Genomic DNA, 24,197 nt, shown 5'->3' on the forward strand with positions numbered 1-24,197 from the left:
TGTCTTCAGGCAGCAAAGGAAGTCTCATGAAGAAGAAGGAGACCGGAAAAGAGCAAATACAGTGCCCATCTATAAAAAAGGGAAATAAGGACAACCCAGGGAATTACAGACCAGTCAGCTTAACTTCTGTACCCGGAAAGATAATGGAGCAAATAATTAAGCAATCAAAAACAAATTTTGTCAAACCAACCTGATAGCTTTCTTTGACAGGGTAACAAACCTTGTGGATAGGGGGGAAGCGGTGGATGTGATATATCTTGACTTTCATAAGGCATTTGATACTGTCTCGCATGACCTTCTTATAAACAAACTAAGGAAATACAACCTAGATGGAGCTACTATAAGGTGGGTGCATAACTGGTTGGAAAATTGTTCCCAGATATTAGTTATCAGTGGTTCACAGTCATGCTGGAAGGGCATAACAAGTGGGGTCCTGCAGGGGTCGGTTCTGGGTCCATATTGTTCTGTTCAATATCTTCATCAATGATTTAGATAATGGCATAGAGAGTACACTTATAAAGTTTGTGGACGATACCAAGCTGGGAAGGGTTGCAAGTGCTCTGTAGGATAGGATTAAAATTCAAAATGATCTGGACAAACTGGAGAAATGGTCTGAAGTAAATAGGATGAAATTCAATAAGGACAAATGCAAAGTACTCCACTTAGGAAGGAACAATCAGTTGCACACATAGATAATGGGACATGACTACCTAGGAAGGAGTACTGCGGAAAGGGATGTGGGTCATACTGGATCACAAACTAAATATGCGTCAACAGCGTAACACCGTTGCAAAAAAAGTGAACATCATTCTATGATGTCTCGGCAGGAGTGTTGTAAGCAAGACATGAGAAGTAAACTGCATTAGCTTCCAGTTCATTTCTTAGTGCAATTCCAGGTGTTGGATTTGATGATTAAAGCTCTATGGTTTTGCCTGGGGCGTGCAGGTCTCTGTGATGGTTCATAGTAGCAGGATAGTAAGGATGGTTCTTCCCTAGGTTCCAATTCATGGGAAGAGGTGGACTCTGGTTTGAATGATGGTACCGTTGGAACCGATGGACTGGCGTATAACATGCAAGGAAAGCATGAGAATCTGTATTGCAGGCATAGCCCATGGCAGGATGTGAGTTCTCTGGAAGTGGAGGGTCCTGAAGGAGGAGACTCTAGAACCAGTCAGGTTTCTTGGGGTGCAATCATGGATCAGCATCTGCCTGGTGTAAGGGGCATTTAATCTTTTCCTTCTGCCAGTACCAGAGTCAGATGTAGCAGTGAGAGGCGCTCCTTGCTGAATCAGACTGATGTCTGGGGTAGTTCCTGGCCTGGGTCTGACGTGGTCTCATGGCCATCTCCATGAGATACGTGCAGAGACAAAGTGCTGAGCCTTCTCAGGTATGGCTGGGGAAGGACTGGCAAATACTGCACCTAGCTGCAATGTGAGCTTCTCCCACTCAAGCAATAGAAGCAGCATTGATGGTCACAGCTCACTGAAAAGGATCATAGGCAAGAGGTGCAGAGTTTGAAGCCTGCAGTCCTGGGCATAGTCTGGTACTTGAACAGGGGTACGGGGTAGGGGTAATGGGGAAAGTCCCTGAAATCTAGATTAAACTGTTAAAAACTAGAAAAGAAATAAAACTAGTAAAGCTATTTACAACCATAATTAGAACTCCAGAGAGGAGGACACGGAAGGTTTGAACCTGGACTATATGGCAGCAAGGAGATCTGGAGATGTGGTGGTCCACCCTGCCCCTTTATTGACTTAAATGGAAGCTTGAGGCGAGTCAGGGCACATGCACAGACCAACAAACACTACTTCCAAATTCTCCAACTAGGCGTGCATGCATAACCCACACTGGAATACAATAGGGACCATTCAAAGAACAACACTGGGTTTTGTCTTAAAAAAAACCAGAAAACTCTGTGCGCCTGTAAAGCCAACACCCCCCGGTCGTCAGTGGGTGGGATCAAACCGGGGATCTCTGGAGCTTAGTGCATGAGCCTCTACTGCATGAGCTAAAAGCCAACTGGCTGGTAGCTAAGGCTGTACAGCAGACTCATTAATTGCTTTCTCTCTCTCTAAGTGGTCTCAGTGCCACTACATGGGACAGAACACCAGACCCAGGAGGTGTGTGGGTTAAACGCCCATTTATGGCAGCTAGCTGCAGATGGTTTGAAATGATCTAAGTCAACTCCCATGGAAGTGAGTGGGAAGAATGTTAAATTGTAAATGACTCTTTACTGCCTTTTATACGTGTTCAAACAGGATGTAATACTCCACCAGTACTTCCATTTTACACCAGTGCTAGTGACTACAAAAGGTGCAAAGCAGTGGAGAATCAAGCTCTGTATCTTTACGCCATGTTCTACCGTGATGTGTTAAATAAGAGGCTGGACTGATTTCTGCAGGCTGAAATAACAAGGCAACCAGGGGCTGCATGGACTTTTTTTTTTTGTCAGTCACATTTTGAAACAAACATTTGTCCTTTTCTACCACAAAGTAAATGCACAGGAGTCAAGGTGGAAGAGGAGAGAGAGAGGGAAGGAAGTGCCCAAATAAGCCTTGCAGACAGACTTGATTGTAGAGAGAATGCCTGAAGCACCAACCTGTAATAGCAGTTCACCCTCTGGTATGACTCTGTCAGCCAGTCCCCAGGTCCTCCCATTGTCATGGTCACCATTCCTTTCTGCTCCCCCTTTGGAGCAGTGACTCTTCAGGGCAACTGCAATGAAGCAAAGTAAAACAATGTTAGTGATGAAATAATTTTTACAAAATCACTGCTGTGAATGTCAGATTCTTTTCCCTCAAACAATTTGTTCACAGTTTGATTAGGTGCTGCTTCTTCAAAGGAAGCCTGCGTTGCTTGCCAGCTGCTTGCTTTGCTGTTCACAGTGTTTATGGTAGAGGCATATACCATGAAAGCAAGAGGCACTTAACAAGAGCTGTGCAAACAGCAGCTAAAGCCTTGCCATAGGCCACTAGAGAGAAGTGTCCAAGTACTTATCACACATGATGACATTTACCACTAACTTCAAACAGTCACTATTTTTAAAGGTATGTTTGCTTTCAGTTGGTTTGCAATTGTCGAAATCTGTCCTTTGGCTAAAAAGGATTCCCTCGGCCCAGCTCTGGCCTCTGTTTAGAGGGATCCATTGTCCCTCTTGGGGAAGGGGGTGGGGGAAGAAAAAAAAGAAGTAGAGATACTAGAGGTTCTGGTCATTGACCGGTACATGAGAGGACTACCACCAGACCTTCGCGCCTGGGTAAGCCAAAATGAACCCTCCACCTATGATGAGGTTGTCGCACTGGTAGAGAGGCGAAGGACGGCGAGGGAGCTGACCCGACCAGTTAAGGAAGAGGCACCCCGGGTTAAACTAGCAGCACAAGGCCCTAGAGCTCAGGTGACTGGGCCACCAGGAGAGCCCAGGTGGAAAAAGAGAGCGGCTGAAGGCCCACCAGAAGCCACAAAGAGTCGGAGCACTGAGGGAGAAGATGTTAAACTGCCCAAACCAAGAGACTGGGGAATGCCTAGGGCTCCATACCAATGTTATGCCTGCGGGGAGTGGGGACACATAGCTGCACAGCGTCCCAATGCCGAGGAGCCTATGCAGTGTAACACGATGAACTGGGCAAACCCATGCTCCCTAATCCACCTCGTGGGGGTATCACTAACCCCACATATGTACACCAGACTAGTGAAGCTAAATGGGGTAGAGACCACAGCACTGGTTGATTCAGGGAGTGCTATCACACTTGTCTCGGGGAAGCTCGTGAAGCGTAGTCAGCTGCTGTGGGCTAAGCGTATGGGGATAACATACGTCCATGGGACAGTTGGTTATTACCCCACCATCCCAGTAAAAATCGAGATTCAGGGGAACATTACTGAGGTAGCAGCAGGTGTAGTCCCTAAACTCCCACACCCGGTGCTCATAGGGAGGGACTTCCCAGGATTTGAAGACTTACTCCTGGTAAGGGAATTGGAGAAAAGGGGAAACCCTGAAGTCAGTGACGCATCCACAGTAGACTGTCAATCCCCAATCTTCTCTGAAATATGCCCAGATTTGTTCTCCACTCCCAGACAGGGTAGAAAGTCAGAAAGGGAAAGGAGGGCAGCTAAGGCCTTGGGAACCCAAATACTGACCCAAAGCCAGAGGGTCGCTCTCATAGGTAGGTGGACCCGAGCAGCTGAAAAGGAGGCCACCCAGGAGGGAGAAGCACCCGAGTCTGACCCCCACCCTAATGCCTCTGAACCAGTAGAGGCAACAGAGACTGGCCCCCTAGAGCTCGGGCAGATTAGCTCCGGGAGAGGAAATTTTGGACAGGACTAGGCTGAAGACCCAAGGACTAGGAAAGAGGTGACCAAAATAGATGGGGTTCCCGTGGAAGGGAAAACCCAGGGTCCAGGACCCTACTTCATAATGAAGAAGGATCTCTTATACCAGGTTGCACCAGTACAGGGGCAAAGATACAGCAGATCCTAGTACCTCAAAAACACCAGAATGCTGTATTAAGTCTTGCCCCTAGTCATCTTTTTGGGGAGCATTTGGGGGTAGAGAAGACCCTGGCAGGAGTCCTACGACGATTCTTCTGGCCCAGAATATATGAGGAAGTGCAGAGGTACTGTGCGTCCTGCCCAGAGTGTCAGCTGCACAGTCCCTGCCCCGACTGGAGGGCACCTTTAGTACCCCTTCCCATCATAGAGGTCCCCTTTGAGCGAATAGCCATGGACGAAGCCTGGAGAAGACGGCTTGGGGCCACCAATATATACTTATTGTTTTGGACTATGCTACTCGCTACCCAGAAGCCGTCCCCCTGCGGAACATGGCTTCTAAAACAATAGCTAAAGAATTGGTGGGGATCTTTGCCCGAGCGGGGCTACCAAAGGAGATATTAACAGACCAAGGAACCCCATTTATGTCGAAGTTAATGAAGGACCTCTGTACCCTGCTCCATATACATACCCTGAGAACTTCAGTCTATCATCTGCAGACCGATGGGCTGGTAGAAAGGTTTAACCGAACCCTCAAGGCTATAATACGGAAGGTGCTAAGTCGGGACGGGAAGGATTGTGACGCCCTACTACATTATCTTATGTTCGCCGTCCGGGAGGTACCTCAGGCCTCAACTGGGTTTTCCCCCTTTGAGTTATTATACAGGTGCCACCCCCATGGCAAACTAGATATTGCCAAAGAGATATGGGAAGAGGAACCCAATGAGGGGAGAAATATAATAGAACATGTATTGCAGATGCAAGACCGGATAGCCTGGGTCACCCCTATTGTATGGGAACATTTGGAAAAGGCGCAGGAGGCCCAGCGAACTCACTACAATCGCCAGGCAAAAGTCCGACAGTTCCAACCAGGGGATCGGGTGATGGTTTTGGTACTCACAGCAGAAAGCAAGCTTCTGGCCCAATGGCAGGTGCCCTATGAGGTGGTTGAACCTGTGGGGGAAGTAACCTACAAGGTGCGGCAGCCAGGATGCTGGAAACAAGAACAAATTTATCACATTAACCTCCTGAAACCTTGGAACCAGCAAGAGGCATGTGTGGTGGCCCAAGAGGCCCCGATCCAGGGAAATAACCTACATGAGCAGATCAGGATATCCCCTGATCTGACACTGAACCAGAAGAAGGAGGTAACTGAGATGATCAACCGGTACCAAGATGTATTTTCAACCAAACCAGTCTTCATTAATTTAAGGTTTCGTGTGCCAGTAATAAATTTTACATTTACAGGGGTCCCCCGATGGAACCCCAGATTGGCAGAGGGCTGAGCGGGGCTGGCGGCCGGGATCCCAGCAGGGAAGGTGCCAGCGGACGGAACCCCAGACCGGCCCCGGATTGAGCAGCTCAGCCGGTCTGGAGTTCCATCTGCCGCTGGCGCTGCCGGTCTGGGGTCCCCACTGCCGGCCTGGATGAACGTAACTGGGGCCAGCAGCCGGGACCCGGGCTGAGCAGGGCCGGCGGACAGAATCCCAGACTGGCAGCACGGGCGGCAGACAGAACTCCAGACTGGCAGCGCGCTGAGCCACTCAGCCTGCTGCCGGTGTGGGGTTCTGTCTGCCAGCCCCTGCCAGCCAGAGTCCTGGCTGCTGGGCCCGCTCAGCTCACTGCCGGCCCAGGGTTCCATCCATCCAGCCCAGGACCCTGGCTGACAGGGGCTGGCGGACGAAACCCCAGACCGGCAGTGGGCCAGCCCCGCTCAGCCCAGGTCCCGGCCGCCGGCCCTACTCAGCCCGGGTCCCAGCTGCTGGCCCTAGTTATGTCCATCCAGGCCGGCAGTGCGGACCCCAGACCAACAGCGCCAGTGGCAGATGGAACCCCAGACCGGCTGAGCCGCTCAGCCCGCGGCTGGTCTGGGGTTCCATCAGGAGCCCCCTATAAATGTAAAATTTATTACTGGCACATGAAACCTTAAATTAATGAAGATTTGGCACACCACTTCTCAAAGGTTGCTGACCCCTGGACTAGATGATCACAGTGGTCCCTTTCTGGCCTTGGAATCAGTGAATCAGGAGCAGATTGGCTCACAGAGCACAAACCTGTAGATGAGTCCATGGGAGAGACTATAGCTGCAAACAAAGAGAACCAGAGAATGCAGCAAAATTGATACATCACTTGTAAGAGCCCGAAGGATAGAGGAACCATCTGTCTGTGGTAAACACCCAAGTGAGAAGCCAACTCATTCCACCGAGGCCAGGGTACTCCATTTCTTATCAGCTTCAAGCTAGTAGGTCTCTGATGAATTTGAAGTCCCCATCCCACCTTATTCTGCCTGGCTGCTGGTAGCAAGGAGCACGGTCTCTGCGTCCCCCTGCCCAAGAGAGTCTTCTGTATATGGGTGTCTGTTCCCGTATCTCTCTGCCATCCTGACTGTTGCAATGGGGGGTGGGAGGGGAGAGAGAGGAGGGGAGATGACTCAGCTGCTTTATGCCTCTCACAGCATTCTCAATGCTGCCAGATGGGTTTCTCTGCTCCTTTGCCCCACCCCAGCTCCAGTGTATTCACAGATCTCCCAATTTGCAGCAGAGCAAAACTGAAGGAATTCCTGTCAGTTTCACTGTACCCTGGGGGTTCTGAAGAGCTGCAGTGAAAATGGACAATTCCCTGTGCAGCTACAAGCTAAAAAATATTAAAGTACATGCAGTTTAAGCTCTGCGGACATGGAGGGCACCTGCCTGACAAGGCAAGTAGATTTTCAAAGCCCTACTCAAGGGCCCCCCCCAATAACATTGGCCACATTTTGGATTCCTAGCAGGAACATACGATGTTCAACAGCCTGATTCAAAGACTCCTGTTGACATGAGTGGGCTTTGGGTCAGGATCAAAAGCAGCTAAAAAAAGGTATGTATCTGCTTTGTGGGGGTTGGGAATCACAGTTGCAGAGATTCTGCATACCTGGGGACTCCACACCCCTACGTATTACAAACTAAGTCTCCACGGCACATCTGCATAGCTTACATGAGGACAGGGGAGGAGTGGAGAGGGGGACTGAGGGGTCAGAGTGGGTTTGGGCTAAATTTGGCAATAATGGGGTCGCACACATACAGCTGAAGGCTCAATCTGCTCTGTAAGGATTTTTATTATTGGTGAGGATCCACAGGCCAGAAAGAAGCCAGCTTGACTCAGATCCATAGTTGAGTTTGCAGGGCTGCAGCTAAAGTAAATAAAAATGTTTTTAATTGTAAAATGAGCAAGTCTGATCAGGAAGTAAACAGACACAATATGCATACTGCCCAACGGAGGACATTTTTACAAAGTCACTTCTCAGAGGAGACTTGTACTCTAAAAATCAATACCAACAAATGATAAAATAAGAGTAAACAAGCAACATTGATTGTCGTTATCAATCCTTTCCCATAGGAGCACAAAATTTACATTTGCACCCACAATTTCAAGGTTATTTTTTGTTCATGCCAGAGGTCTATTGTAATAATTGAGACAAATTAACCGTAATTGTCAGCTCAACTTTAAAGAGTATGTAAAGCTTCATAAAATATCACAATAACCAACAAAAACCACAAGTGTTGATAGGAAAGGAGACCAAAAAAAAAAGTGAATGAGTCTAAACAAAAAGGCCTCCTGATAGAACTCAAAACCATATTAAAATTAGGCTCAGTAAGAACGAGAAGATGTGCATCCAGAAACTTAAGAACCAAAATTGGTGTGTCGGCTAGTCGGCCTAACTGGTGGGCAAAATAATGAGGGGATGGGCTGTTCCACCCAAAGGCTTGTGGGGGAGGGGGGGAGAATACGGAAGAACAGACAGAGGCAACTAGAATGAGCTGCTGCCACCCCTACCTTTTCCTGGGACCCCAGACCTTTGTCCTTCTGATCCTGAGGTGTTCTGACTATACTGAGATGGGGACCCAAATGATATCACCACCCCTACCAGATGAATCCCAAATGCCACCTGAGATGAAGAGGGATTAAACTTTAACATCAGCAGCTCATCTACTACTTCTTCCCTCACCCCCCAAGAGGACAATTACCACCATTTTTGGTACCATCCAAAGTCTGTAACCATGTTTTGATAAGTGACGTTTATATATTGTGACAAAGTTCCTCCTCTACCTTGGTGGGTCCTGCACTTATTGGCGGATTTTGCTCGCCTCAGAGATTCACAGTAGCCCTCAGTTTGGCCACTTTCGTGGCTCAAATCTGCCGTTCACTCAGACAACCTCATTCCTGGCCTGCATGGGGAAAAAAGAGTAAGAACAATCCCCGCAGTTTCTGCTGATCCACTATGTGGGTTGGGGAACAGCTCAGAGACCTTCCTCTCTGGTGGAACCTCCTGCGTTGGGAGGTTTGGGTGGAACCCAGGCCCGCCCTCTACCCTGGGTTCCAGCCTAGGCCCCTGTGGTCTGCAGCTGTCTAGAGTGCCTCCTGGAACAGCTGCGCGACAGCTACAATTCCCTGGGCTACTTCCCCATGGCTTGTACTCCTCAGTCCTCCAGCAGTGCATTCTCTCATTCCCAGCTCCTTACGCACACCTCACTAACTGGAGTGAGAGCCTTTTTAAACCAGGTGTCCTGATTAGCCTTAATTAATTCTAGCAGCTTCCCAATTGGCTACAAGTGTCCTAATTAGCCTGCCTGCCTTATTGAGGTTACAGGGACAAACCATCCTGATGTGTAGAAAGAATAGTAAATATGGCAGGCGACCAGCTTGGCTTAACAGTGAAATCCTTGCTGATCTTAAACACAAAAAAGAAGATTACAAGAAGTGGAAGCTTGGACAAATGACCAGGGAAGAGTATACAAATATTGCTCGGGTATGCAGGAGTGAAATCAGGAAGGCCAAATCACACCTGGAGTTGCAGCTATCAAGAGATGTTAAGAGTAACAAGAAGGGTTTCTTCAGGTATGTTAGCAACAAGAAGAAAGTCAAGGAAAGTGTGGGCCCCTTACTGAAGGAGGGAGGCAACTTAGTGATAGAGGATGTGGAAAAAGCTAATGTACTCAATGCTTTTTTTGCCTCTGTCTTCACGAACAAGGTCAGCTCCCAGACTACTGCACTGGACAGCGCAGTATGGGGAGGAGGTGACCAGCCCTCTGTGGAGAAAGAGGTGGTTCGGGACAATTTAGAAAAGCTGGATGAGCTCAAGTCCATGGGGCCGGATGCGCTGCATCCGAGAGTGCTAGAGGAGTTGGTAGATGTGATTGCAGAGCCATTGGCCATTATCTGTGAAAACTCGTGGTGATTGGAAGAAGTTCCAGCAATTGGAAAAAGGCTAATATAGAGCCCATCTTTAAAAAAGGGAAGAAGGAGGATCCTGAGAACTACTGCCAATCAGCCTCACCTCAGTCCCTGGGAAAATCATGGAGCAGGTCCTCAAGGAATCAATTCTGAAGCTCTTAGAGGAGAGCAAAGTGACTAGGAACAGTCAGCATGGATTCACCAAGGGCAAGTCATGCCTGACTAATCTAATTGCCTTCTATGACGAGATAACTGGCTCTGTGGATGAAGGGAAAGCATTGGACATGTTGTTCCTTGACTTTAGCAAAGCTTTTGACATGGTCTCCCACAGTATTCCTGCCAGCAAGTTAAAGAAGTATGGGCTGGATGAATGGACTATAAGGTGGATAGAAAGTTGGCTAGATTGTCGGGCTCAACTTATAGTGATCAATGGTTCCATGTCTAGTTGGCAGCCGGTATCAAGCGGAGTGCCCCAGGGCTCGGTCATTGGGCCGTTTTTGTTCAATATCTTCATTAATGATCTGGAGGATGGTGTGGATTGCACCCTCAGCAAGTTTGCAGATGACACTGAACTGGGAGGAGAGGTAGATATGCTGGAGGGTAGGGATATGATACAGAGGGACCTAGACAAATGAGAGGATTGGGCCAAAAGAAATCTGATGAGGTTCAACAAGGATAAGTGCAGAGTCCTGCACTTAGGACGGAAGAATCCCATGCACCGCTACAGACTAGGGACCGAATGGCTAGGCAGCAGTTCTGCAGAAAAGGACCTAAGGGTTACAGTGGACGAGAAGCTGGATATGAGTCAACAGTGTACCCTTGTTGCCAAGAAGGCCAATGGCATTTTGGGATGTATAAGTAGGGGCACTGCCAGCAGATCAAGGGACGTGATCGTTCCCCTCTATTCGACATTGGTGAGGCCTCATCTGGAGTACTGTGTCCAGTTTTGGGCCCCACACTACAAGAAGGATGTGGCAAAATTGGAAAACGTCCAGCGGAAGGCAACAAAAATGATTAGGGGATTGGAACACATGACTTATGAGGAGAGGCTGAGGGAACTGGGATTGTTTAGTCTGCGGAAGAGAAGAATGAGGGGGGATTTGATAGCTGCTTTCAACTACCTGAAAGGGGGTTCCAAAGAGGATGGATCTAGACTGTTCTCAGTGGTAGCTGATGACAGAACAAGGAGTAATGGTCTCAAGTTGCAGTGGGGGAGGTTTAGGTTGGATATTAGGAAAAACTTTTTCACTAGGAGGGTGGTGAAACACTGGAATGCGTTACCTAGGGAGGTGGTGGAATCTCCTTCCACAGAAGTTTTTAAGATCAGGCTTGACAAAGCCCTGGCTGGGATGATTTAGTTGGGGATTGGTCCTGCTTTGAGCAGGGGGTTGGACTAGATGACCTCCTGAGGTCCCTTCCAACCCTGATATTCTATGATTCTATGAATTAGTTCTAGAAAGTTCCTGAGTGTTTTGGAATAGTCCCTGTTATTTTACGCAGGGAAAAGGGACCTGCTTAACCTGGAACTAATGTCTACCTTCGACCACTCTTTTGTAGTCATCTGGCCTGACCCTGTCACAATATCCAAAACATTTCAGGTTGTTTTGTTTTGTAACCGATTTTGTATGCTGTTGTGTGTTTTAATTAAATTCCAGTTACCACCCTCATGCAGCCTGACACAAGTCAGCAGCAAAGTTAATTATCTAGTAAATAAGCAATGTATTATTCACCATTTTCTAACTGTACATTTTAGTACAATAAAAAAGAATCTCATAATTATCTATATGACTGCTTAAATATACATTATATTGTACCCATCTGATTAGCAAAAAAGTACCAAAATGAGTGTAAAGGCTATATTAGTTGTAAGTCAACACATTTCAGTGTTTATACCAACCAATGAGAATGTAGGTGCTGGAACTAGGAGTGCTGGGGGTGCTATCACACCCCCTGGTTTGAAGTGGTTTCCATTATATACAGGGTTTACAGTGTGGTTCAGTGGCTCTCTGCACCCCCAATATACAAATTGTTCCAGCACCCCTGAATGAGAATCAGCCTTTCTTTAGGAAAAAACCTAAAAAGTACAAATGTAAAACAAGATTACAACTGAAGATTTAAAAAGCAAGGCTTCCTGCTTACTAATTTATATCATCACTAAAAGTCAGTGATACAACTGCCTTTCATTTAAATCATTCCACCCTGACACTGATTTTATAATCTAAAACAGACATCTCAGACAAAGCATGATGAAAGGATAGGGAAAACTGAGGCATAGTGAAATTTTAAGTGACTTGACAAAGGTCAGAAAGGGAGTCAGCGGCAGATTTGGCACTTGAACTCAGATCTCTTAAATCCCGATCTGGTACTGTAAGTACAAGACTATCTTTCTTTCATCTTTGTAGTTACCTCTGTATATTTTTGCTCCCCAAGAAGAGATGGATAACATTGTTTATACCTGTAGAAAGCAAGCAGTTAGCTAGGATCTGGTGAAAGATAAATACACAGTGGAGGTTCTATAACAAACGTGACTTGTTTGTTTTTAAAAAGAAAACTATTGTGGACTTATCATTTCAGGCCAGTACAGCTTTAATACAACTAAACATCACAGGCCCAAGTTGTACTATCAGTGTTTAAGCATAACTGCCTATTGAGAAAAGTGAGGAGCAGTTCTGCAAGAAAGCTGAGGTAGGTTATGGCCCATAGTGTTTACTAAAACACAGACGCACCCCTGAGTATTGCTGAAATACCAGATAGTGCAATGTTAAGCAACATGCATATACAATCTGTGCAAACTTTTGCAGTACACAGGATGAATCCCATACACAGCATCTGCCTCAAGTAACAGGCTGCTTCATTTTTATGAGCACTCTTAGTAAAACATAGGAAATATGAATAATTAAACTTCTTTAGGTCTAGGAAGGCTTGAAAAAAATGGAATACTGCAATGGAATACTGCAAAAGGTGCACAATCAAAATAGAATGACAGAGGAAAGGCTTGAAGTGTTGCATCAAGATAGACAAAGAAAGTTTGGTTCTAATGGCTTTGATTTCCCTGGCACATCTATTTTAATCTCTGCCACATGCTAACAGTAGAGGTATGACCAACAGATAATGGATTTAAGGCCAGATTTTTAAAGGTATCTGGGCACCTAATTTCAAATATCTTTTTAAAAATCTGGCCTTTTGTCCTTTGTCCACAAGGGCTGCCTGAAACTTGACCCTAAGTCACAGGCTGAGCACCCAGAACTCACAGCTTACTTATCTGATCCTAGCCTGGATTTCCTGCATAAATAGGCCAGAGAACCTCATTCAGTGACTCCTGCATCAAGCCCATGACGTGTGGGTGAACTAGAGAGTGTCTTGATTTAAAGATTTCCAGTGATAGAGAATTTACTGCTTCCTTTAGAAAGCTGTTCCAATGGCTAGTGACCATCACTATGCAGGTTTCAGAGTAACAGCCGTGTTAGGCTGTATTCGCAAAAAGAAAAGGAGTACTTGTGGCACCTTAGAGACTAACAGTTTCCACAGTATGCATCCGATGAAGTGAGCTGTAGCTCACGAAAGCTCATGCTCAAATAAATTGGTTAGTCTCTAAGGTGCCACAAGTACTCCTTTTCTTTTTGCATCACTATGCACTTCACTAACTGAAGTCATTAGGAGCAGCAAGTGTAACCTATACACCTCCTGGGTGTGGTGCTCTGTCCCATCTAGTGGCACCGAGGTCACTTAGATTAGAGAGAGAAATTAATGAGTCTGCTCTACAGCCTTTGCTAACAGCCAGGTGACTTTTAGCTCATGCAGTAGAGGCTCAAGCACTAAGCTCCAGAAGTCCCAGGTTCGATCCTGACAACTGGGGTCCGTCGGCATTACACAAGCACGCAGCACTTTGGAAGATCAGGACACTTTGATTCAGGATTTACAAACCGCAACGTTAGGTGCCGATGTTGGAAAATGCGGGCCTTTGATTTTGTCAACTAAGAGAATTAAAGGGAGAGTCTATTTGCCACAGACATGGTTCACAGCACTACTCTGAAGAGCATTTCTCTGACCTTGACTGAACAATATGTTCTTATTGAAAAGATTGAGAACGTCAAAACGCAACTAAGGAAGTCCTGCTCTTTACTACTGAGATCTTAGACCAGCCCTCCTGTCTGTTCAGTCTTTGTCTCTCTCTATGAATAGCCTTCTGCAGCCCCCTGGGTCACTAAATCAGCAGAACTGTCACACCATATCAAGCCTACAGAGTGAAGACAAGCTGGAGAACTGATAATGGCATCCTCCACACCCCAGCTTTACTTTAGCCTATCCTGTCTAAGCGCTGTTACTTTAAGAAGGGAAACAGTTTATTACTTGAAATAAAGTGACCTTTCAGACAAGGCACTTGGCTACATGTAAGCAGGGGAATAGTCCCGCTATTGTGAGGAACTTTCCTGGCTTCTGCACTACCCCAGGGAAGTGGGCTAGTGAAAGGATCTGAGTCCTTGCTCCCACTTCCTTTACCCAGAGGCCTCCCTGCCCTTGAGGACTCCCCTTCCACTTTCCTGTTTGGCAGAGTCCTTGTAACCCCAACAAGGCTGGGCCTAGGATTCCTGGGGGGCTCGACCCCCCAACCCTGCTGCGGTCACCTAGAACAGGGGCTAGGGTGTCCCCACTCCGAGCTACTCTCTCTGCACTGGGCACTTCTCTGACCCGCTGATCATTACATATAATTTAAAGCAAATGCAAGAGTAAGGAAAATGGTAAAGGTTAAAGGAAACACATCACCCTGCTCTATGGCAGGGAACATCACAAAAAGAGTCTCTGGAACATCAGGGCAGTTCAGTCTGTTCCTTGTAAATCCCAGGCTTCCTTCTCAGGCCCTGGCTGTGCTGCAGGGATGCTGTGGGTTGGACACTCGCTCTGGTGGTGGCCACACGCTCTCAGGCTTTAGGTGGCAGGGCCCTTCTTCCCAGCGTTGCCCCCACCCTGTCAGGGTTACCAATCCCCCTCTGAGTCCGGCCTGCAGAGCCTCCTGGCTGAGGCATCTCCCTGTGCTGGGCCTACTGCCAAGGGTCCCCCCTCGCTCTCCCCAGCTGCCCACCACACCTGGCTCCAGACTGCTCCAGCTCCACTCTGTCTCAGCTCCAGCCCCACTCTGCCTCAGCACAGCTGCTGCTCTGCCTCCAGCTCCCTGGGCTGCTTCTCTGGCCCCTCTGGCTCTGGTTGCTACAGCTCTGCTCCCAGGACAGGATCTGCTCTCTTTGGGCTGCTTTTCTGGTCCCTCTGGATCTGGCCCAGCTCTGCTCCCCAGCTCAGCTTGAGTCCCTGTTTTCTCCTTAGCTCAGCCCCACTCTGTCTGACCCAGGCAATTCCAGCTCACACGGAGGATGGGACCTCCCTGGCCTCCTGACTCCCTGATTAGCCTGCCCGCCCTGTCATTCAGGCTGACCTGGAGCATTGGCCTTTCCCCATTGTTCCTGGGGACTGTCAGTCTCAAGGTCCTGATTTCCCATCGACCCTTCCCCCTTTTAGTACTGGGAGCTAGCAACTAAAACACCCCCACTGAATGTTAGTAAGGGGGCAACACACAAACTAAATTCAGCATGATGTCAGGAGCTTCTGTTGACCTGTTACTAGCAATAACCATACCACCAGTGGAAGATTTTTGGTGGGGAAAAAGTGGGTAGCCTGGATTTAAATGGAGAAATTGGTTCCCTCCTATAGTTTGGTTGTTTTTTTTTGGAGGGGGGGGTCCTCTGTGGCTGCATTTGGGAATCGCTGATATTTGTCATCACCAGCAAAAGCAGAAGCGAGAACACTTAAATGCAAGACATTTTGCATGGGTGCCACTTATTTTCCCCCCCAAATCAAAAAGCAGCTTCTATGGGCGACTTGCTGCCATTTTGCAAAGCCACCAACACCACCACATACCTTGTACTGCACATGTGGCATTTCCTTCCAGCCAAAAGCACCACCCGCCAGCAGAAGAGGGAGAATATCTCTGATTGGTATGTAGGGTGGATTCTCAGGACATAGCATGCATTTCTGTTTTTACACCTCCGCTCACAACTAGCAGTTTGATGCTGCCTTCACTGTGTTCATTATGTAACCCCTAAGGAGATGACCTAGATTCCTGGGACTCTGTCGGCTGGCCGCTCAGGGAGAGGCACACTGTCCCTGGTAGGGAGGGGGAGCCAAGGCAGACTCAGAGTCCGCCCAGCAACCAATAGGGAGGGAGAGGCCACCCCAGGGAGAAGCCATTGTGGAGTCAGTCTGGAGCCAGCAAGGGAAAGGGCAGGACTGGCTGTGTGGGGAGCTGGTGAGTCACTGGCCTGCATGCAGGGTTCCCCCTGAGAACTGGCCTGTAGGGACCTGACAGCAGATCCCTCCGCTGGGTTTTTCCTTCCACGCTGATGATTCCCAATTTGTAGCGTTTGCTGGGAAACTTCCCAGCCAGGCTGAGTTCGCCCTCCAGCTCCCTCAGTGAGACCAGTCACCACATGGTCAGCTCTGCTCTGTCTGCTAGTCCAGGGAAGCTGCCTGCGGAGTGTGTGACTGGAGGCTGGGCTAGGAGGCTACAGTTTGGCTGTTAGTGTAGTTTTATAACCTACTCCTTGAGCCCTGCACCCCTTTGTGGTGAGGGGAAATCCTGGGACCCACGCAGCCTGATTGCTGCCTGAGGAGGATCCCTGCCAGCAGAGAGCAGCCCCTCTGCAGTGACTGAGGAGTCCAGAGACATCTTCAAACCGGAGGATCGTGCATGGAGTTTGTGAGTGCACCATCGCTGAGTTAGTTAGTCAGGGAATTTGTTTTGGGGACCCCTACTCCCTGAACTGTGTCCTCAAGCCAGGGAGTAAGGGTTTGAGGATTTTATAACCTGCTGCATATTACATCTGTGGAAGGATTTACCACCTTCTCCCACTTGTGAGTCCTTTGGGCTATACTGAACCCAGTCAGCCACACTGCTAAACCACTGCAGAGAAGAATTTTGTGGTTATAGGTCATCAAGGACCCCAGCAAAGTACGCATACTAACGGGACGCTAATTTTACATTTGCTACATCAAGTCACTGGTATTTGTGGTGTGGGCACTAGTGACCCTAAAAATAGTGTTTTACCTTGTTATGTTGTATTTGTCTCCTGTTTAATATAATTATTGCATTTGTGTTATTTCTTGGAAGTCTCCAACTATCTGGCAAGTAAGTGGGGATTACTCTGTAGTTAGAATTTTCCGCCTAAGCTGCCCTGGCGACCCTGCCAGGAAGGAGCAGGCACCGCCAAATAATTTCATAGGAAAAAAAGAAAGAAGATACACCCTGCTGAGTGGGTGGCGGGATCCAAAAGAGCCCAGACCTGTCCATCAAAACCTGTAAGCGGATTGGCATTAAAGGAGGTAACCAGGTGGAGAGGGGGCGCTACAATTCCGCTGCTGCAAATGGAGAGGACTTTGGAAGCAAGACAGAGACCTGCTACAAATCAGAAAAACGTGATTGCACCCTGCGTATGGTGGGTCTTAGCGGCATGCAGCTCAACAGAGAGATAAAAAAGTTGTCTGTGCCATGTAAATGAGTGCTAGGGCTGGCTCTGACAACGCTGCTAAACCTCCAGAAGGCCCTCAGGGTATAGGGGCTCCACCGATACCAGTGTGAAGTTGACTGATCATATTCCAGGGCTATGGAGCTGAGAACAAGGTAGTGCTTTCCTGCTGATTGAGGCTTTGAGGGAAAAGATGAAAGTTTCATAAAGGAGGGTTTTTACAGTGTGTTTTGTGGGAGTCAGATCCTGGTTAAGTCTGACCTGCTCAGCAAACATCTGCCACAGCTGGATTCCTGTCATCAAGAATGCTTGATCTCTTCATCCTGGGCCTTGAAGCTGATCTGGCTCAGAGGCTGGCAGCTGTCTTGATGGGTCATGGGGAGAGGTGTGGGCACTGATGCTGCTGGGCCCAGCGCCCTCCCCCAGCCCATTGGCCTTGAAGATCCAGAGCAAGGTCCTGCAGTGGCAGTGGAAGCAGGCTGGAAGCCAGTCAACAGACTGGAGCCCCAGGGTGATGTGACTGCAGTGGCTTGTCTTGCTGAGGAGCATTTTGGAGCATTCTGCACTGGCTGGAGTCTCAGCACTGAATCCACATTAAGGCTCGGGTACAGCTAGTCACAACAGTCCAAGCTGGAGTTAAAGGCACAGATCTGAGGCCAGATCACTAGCTGGGAGCAGAGGGCAGTGTGCTTTAGCGAGCTGCAGGGGGAAGGAGGCTTATCTCTGCTGCTGCTTGGCCATTCAGGCTAAGTGAAGAGTCTTTGCATGTGGGGCAGATGCCTTCAGTGGAAGAGGACGACGGGTGCCTGTTCCTCCATCGAGCCAGCTTCATCTCAGTCTTGCCTAGACTGAGTTGGAGGCAGGTGCTCTTCAGATCTGTGGCAAGCACAGTGCCATGCTCCTAGCACAGTGCTCGCTGCACCTGGAGAAGCAGAGCAGCACAGCTGACTGGCCATGGAGCCAGAGTCGCTACACCACCTCTCCAGGCAGCATCATCATGAGGGGGAGGGGAGGCAGCATGAATCTAGACCCTGTGGGAGAGGAATGATTGCAGCCGCCATAGGGCTGTGCTGTCTGTTCCAGCTATGCCATGACAGTAGGTCATCAGCACCATGTGGTGAGCAATGGAGGTTACTGGAAACATTCTCATTCACTGGTACAAGTGAGAGCCATGAATAGGATTTCTGTTGGGAAGAAGGGGTGCTCCTTACAGGCCTGCTCAATACCTCCTGCCCAACAGACCTGAAGATATCCAGGGCTCCTATGGTTCCCAAGGTCTTTCCTTACCCAGGAAAAGGCCAGTCCCTTGTACCAGGCCAAAAAGAAGCACAAGGAAGGAGACTGTAGTGACCTAACATAATGGCAGATTAAATGGAGAGCTAAGAGACCTGGGTTCTATTCCCAGTTCTGCCACTTATCTCTAATGTGATTACACTTTCCTCTGAAGCAGCTGGTGCTGACACAGTCAGAGACTGGGTGAGATGGACCTTTGGTCTGATCCACTCTGGCAATGCATATGTTGCTCAGAGCTGCAAAAGAGGCCCCTCCTCTTTGCACAGCCTAGGGGATTTGCTCCAGTGAGCAATGTCAGGGGCCAAGGAGACAGCTCCCAGGCCCAGTTATCTTTGAGTTATTTCAAACACCCCTGCAATCAGCAGCAGTTTCACCCCTCTCATTGAGCAGAGGTAGCTTGAGATAGGGGGGTGTCATAAATATAAAGGGAAGGGTACCCACCCTTCTGTATACAGTGCTATAAAATCCCTCCTGGCCAGAGGCAAAACCCTTTCACCTGTAAAGGATTAAGAAGCTAAGATAACCTTCCTGGCACCTGACCAAAATGACCAATGAGGAGACAAGATACTTTCAAAGCTGGATGGGGGGAACAAAGGGTCTGTCTGTCTGTGTGATGCTTTTGTTGGGAACAGATCAGGAATGCCGCTCAGAACTCCTGTAAAAAGTTAGTAAGTAATCTAGCTAGAAATGCGTTAGATTTTCTTTTGTTAAATGGTGGTAAAATAGGCTGTGCTGAATGGAATGTGTATTCCTGTTTTTGTGTCTTTTTGTAACTTAAGGTTTTGCCTAGAGGGATTCTCTGTTTTGAATCTGATTACCCTGTAAGGTATTTACCATCCTGATTTTACAGAGGTGATTCTTTTACCTTTTCTTTAATTAAAATTCTTCTTTTAAGAACCTCATTGATTTTTCATTGTTCTTAAGATCCAGGGGTCTGTGTTCACCTGTACAAATTGGTGAGGATTTTTATCAAGCCTTCCCCAGGAAAGGGGGTGTAGGGCATGGGGGGGATATTTTGGGGGAAGACATCTCCAAGTGGGCTCTTTCCCTGTTCTTTGTTTAACACACTTGGTCGTGGCAGCATAGGGTTCAAGGACAAGGCAAAGTTTGTATCCTGGGGAAGTTTTTAACCTAAGCTGGTAAGAATAAGCTTAGGGGGTCTTTCATGCAGGTCCCCACATCTGTACCCTTGAGTTCAGAGTGGGGAAGGAACCTTGACGGGGTGGGGGGGCGGGGAAGGTTCTTGCCTCCAGTTGCCAGGGATGGTAAGGGTCCATAATCCATGACTCTCCATACACCAGGTGCGGGGGCAAGGTAGTAGGGGAAAAAAAGAGCTTTCTACCTAAGAGACCACTTCTCTTGGTGCTCAGCCAGGATGGTGTTCGGTCTGGGCTGGGCAATGAGGGATGCATGGTGCATATTGGAAATAGGGGGTGCAAGGTCTTCTGTAATAGTGACCTGAACTAAAGGTGGAAGCCAGGCAGCTTCTCTGCATAACTTGAAACTGATATTCCAAGAATGGTTTCTCCTTTATAAAGCAGTTACAGTCTCTTGGGGGGGAGGGATAGCTCAGTGGTTTGAGCACTGGCCTGCTAAACCCAGGGTTGTGAGTTCAATCCTTGAGGGGGCCATTTGGGATCTGGGGCAAAAATTGGGGATTGGTCCTGCTTTGAGCAGGGGGTTGGACTAGATGACCTCCTGAGGTCCCTTCCAACCTTGATATTCTATGATTCTATGATTCTTAATAGGGTTTCAACTCCAGGGTTTCTTGGTGGAAGTTCTCTAATCAGATAGCTAGTGATTCTGACTCCATTTCAAATAGGTGGAACTTCCCAGAGGCGTTTTACATATGTTAGGTGTACAGACATGTTTATGAGGTGCTGCTGTAATATCTGCATACAGTTTATTGTTTATCAATGTTGTCAGGGATTTAAATCTGATCACCAGCTATTCTGAAAGCCAAGTCCACTAACTTCTACTTTTAGAAGTCAGAAAATTGTTATAAACAAGAGGTCTTCATGCATCAAACCCACAGGAGGTATGGTTCTGGCCCAGCATTTAAAGTCTCTACTCTCTAGCTTTGTAGAAAGAGCTCAATTTGTTAATGTAGGAGACTGTCTAACTTAAGTGTGAGTGTTCAAGTTGAGGGGTTTTAGTTTATACATTTTTGATTTTAGAACTGTGCTATGCAAGCTTCAAGCTTGAAAAGCTATTTCACATGGCAGCAAACTGACACCTCACTTGCTATCAAATTTGCTGATGAACTCCTGAACCTACAGTGCTTTAGACCTGAGAATTCTCTGTACCAAAAATCTGGTATTAACATTTTTGAGAGGATCTCCCCCCCCGCCCAGCCCCTTTACTTCCCGGACACACACATGCAGCTCCTCCCCCAACTGCCACCGGGTCATCTCATGGGCTTACCATTCAGCAACATTTCTAAGACAGTAAGAATGAAAACAAAGGGCCTATTCTGAACTCTGGTTTTATCAGAGTATCTCCATGCACTCCAGATTTGGACCAGCATGAGAAGAATCAGAATAGGTTCAGATGTCTGTTTTTTTCCTTCAAGATAACAGATGGGTCACACCAGTCCAGAGTGGTCTGAATAATTCTGGTTAAAGGGGAGAGGATACTAAAGGTCTGAGCACAAACTGCCAGCAAGGAATCCAGTCATTCAGATTATCTGCCTTCAACAGCCCTGCAGGGGTAGTTCAAAGGGGACCACCATGAATTATGCCCTTCACCTCAGAAGCCGGGTACTGCAGTGCTAACAGATACAGGGGATCAGTCTCTCTCCAAGAGGACAGGACTGAGTGCAAGATGGCAAAACTTTAACTTCTATTTTGAAAGCTTTTAAAACCTGGAGTGTATTTATTTCAGCACACTGTCAGCGAGGACAAAGCAACCCACTCATCCCAAGATTTGGGCTGCCTAACTCCTGCCAAATGTGTACCCATCAGCTGGACTTTCCACCAGTTTCTTCAGCCTCCTCAGAGTGTGGCCAGTTTAGCAAACAGGAGAAGGTGCTCTACTATTTGTACTATGATAACATCTACAGGCCCTAAATGAGATCAGGGTCCCATTATGCTGGCCACTTCACTGACACAAAGGGTCCAACTACAGTGAAACAGGGAGGTAGTTTCCAGCTCGAGGAGATGTACCTGTGCTGGCTGTGATTGAGCGAGTGTGTTAAAAATAGCAATGAAGCCCTGCTGTTCATGCCAGCATGAGGAGTTAGCTGCCCTTGTTCAGTCCCATCTGAGACATTAGATACAAGTTGTCCATTGGTACAAGGGATAAAAATGGAACACTAACTACCACTTGGTGACCTGCTCGAAGCTGGAGAAGTTTGCAAAAGAAAAAGAAGTTGGCAAAAGTGACCCCCCAACCCTGTGGGACGTTATTCAGTTTATTGCCCTGAGTTGCAGGCAGAAGGAGAAAAAAGTGTGCGTGGGGGAGGGCTAAAACTTGAAAACTTCTCAGTTTTCAAAAACCTAAATGGAAGCTTCCATTTGAAATGAAAAAAACATTTGTTTTAAAATTTCCTTTAAGTTTTGAACAGAAAGGAAAATCTTTTGTGGGAATCGTCATTGCAACAAAATGCCATTTTTCCTCAGGAAGGTTTTATGGTTCATAAATGTTGACCAGCTCCACTGGACAGATCCCCTGGTGCTGGGATGGGTACATTACCTCTCCTTACAATGACTTGGGCTGTCCACACCCCAAGAAAGGCTGGAAGTGCCTGGATTGCAATTACAGAACAATAATCTTAGCTTTTATACCTGGCAGCTCAACATCCACATTTGAAATGCCACCACAACAATGTCTAGACTGAACAAGAAGGTATGGCAAAACAACAAACTGACAGAACACACAAAGATCTGTGTGTATCATGCGTGTGTTATCAGCACACTTATTTGTATGGGAGTGAGACATGGACCTTATACTCTCATCAGGAAAAGAGGCTCAACAGCGTTCATATGTGTTGCCTTTGTCGAATCTTTGGAATCTCCTGGAGGGGAAAAGTCACCAACACTGAGGTGTTCAAATGGGCCAGCATACCCAGCAGGCAAACACTCCTCAAACAGAGATGCCTCCGCTGGCTTGGGCATGTGTGCCAAATGAACAATGGGCACATCCCAAAGGACATCCTCTATGGCAAATTAGCATCTGGAAAAAGACCCAAAGGACACCCAAAATTGTGTTTCAAGGATGTGTGCAAGCGAGACCTCAAAGAAATGGACATGGATGTGGATAACTGGGAAGATCACACTCAAGACTGCAGCCTTTGGAAACAAGAGCTTAACAAAGGTCTCTGGAGTTCCTAGAGGAAGCAGTCCAGCTTAGCAGAGGAGAAACTAGGTCACAGAAGGCAGAGCCCAAAGGGTCAAAACATCACCTTTAAATGTGGCAGATGCAGCAGAGATTGTCTCTCTGGTTTTATGGCAGCCACGAGTGTGGCTGAAGAGACCCACTCGAGGCTGCCATAAAACCAACCAAGTAAATTCTTTACCTTTTAGGGGTGCATACCCGTGGTCTCTCGAGATGGAAGGATGTCTATTACTTATACAGGCAAACTGGTTGAAACTATAGTGAAAAACAGAAGTATCAGATACACAGATAAGTATGATTTATTGGTGAAGAGGCACAGCTTTTGTAAAGGGAAGTCATGCCTCACCAATTAGAATTCTTTGAGGGGGTCAAACATGTGGACAAGGATGATCCAGTCGATCTAGTGTGCTCAGACTTTCAGAAAGCCTTTGACAAGGTCCCTCACCAAAGACTCTTAAGCAAAGTAAGCAGGTCATGGGGTAGAGGGAAGGTCCTCTCATGGGTCAGTAACTGATTAAGAGACAAGAAAACAAGGGTAGGAATAAGTGTTCAGTTTTCAGAACTGAGAGAGATAAATAGCAACAAGTGAAGTCTAACATTCATAAATGATCGGGGGCGGGGGGAGGGAAGAAGGATAAACAGTGACATGGCAAAGTTTGCAGAGGATACTAAATTACTCAAGATAGTTAAGTCCAAAGCTCACTGTAAAGAGTTACAAAGGTATCTTCCAAAACTGGGTGACCAGGCAACAAAATGGCAGATGAAATTCAAGTGTGATAAATGTGAAATAATGCACATTGTAAAACATAATCCCAACTATACATACAAAATGATGGGATTTATATTAGCTGTTACCATGCAAGAAAGATCTGAGTCACTGTGGATAATTCTCTGAAAACATCTGCTCAATGTGCAGCGGTGGTCAAAAAAGACCCAAGAGAATGTTGGGAACCATTAGAAAAGGGATAGATAATAAGACAGTAAATATCAATAATGCCACCCATATAAATCCATGGTATGCCCACACCTTGAATACTGTGGGAAATTCTGGTTGCCCCATCTCAATTCCAATTCAAATGTCTTTTTTTATTGAAAAGGGCGAAAACAGCTTCTACATGAGGAGAGATCAAAAAGATTGGGATTGTTCATATTAGAAGAGAGACAACTAAGGGGTTATATGATAGAGGTCTGCAAATCATGAATGGTGTGGAGAACGTGAATAAGGAGGTGTTATGTGAAGGGGCCATAACAAGAGCCAGGGGTCACCTGATGGAATTAATAGGCAGCAGGTTTAAAACCACCATAAGGAAGTACTTCTTCACACAATGCACAGTCAACCTGTGGAGCTCTTGATCTTCACAA

The 24,197-nt window shown here is 47.3% G+C and overlaps 1 protein-coding gene across 2 annotated transcripts in view; it reads right to left on the minus strand.

The window, feature by feature from the left end:
• Positions 1–24,197, minus strand: part of LOC102946148 (aryl hydrocarbon receptor-like) — a 132,044-nt gene that overhangs the window by 54,525 nt on the left and 53,322 nt on the right. The window contains exon 3 of one of the 2 annotated variants that reach the window (XM_037912944.2): positions 2,600–2,715. In XM_037912944.2, coding sequence (XP_037768872.1) covers positions 2,600–2,715 — 116 coding nt within the window. Of the gene's footprint in view, positions 1–2,599; positions 2,716–24,197 lie in introns of those variants that run through there. The other variant, XM_043525507.1, reaches the window with a different exon arrangement.

The sequence above is a fragment of the Chelonia mydas genome, chromosome 11, assembly GCF_015237465.2.
Source record: "Chelonia mydas isolate rCheMyd1 chromosome 11, rCheMyd1.pri.v2, whole genome shotgun sequence".
Classification (NCBI taxonomy): Eukaryota; Metazoa; Chordata; order Testudines; family Cheloniidae; genus Chelonia; species Chelonia mydas.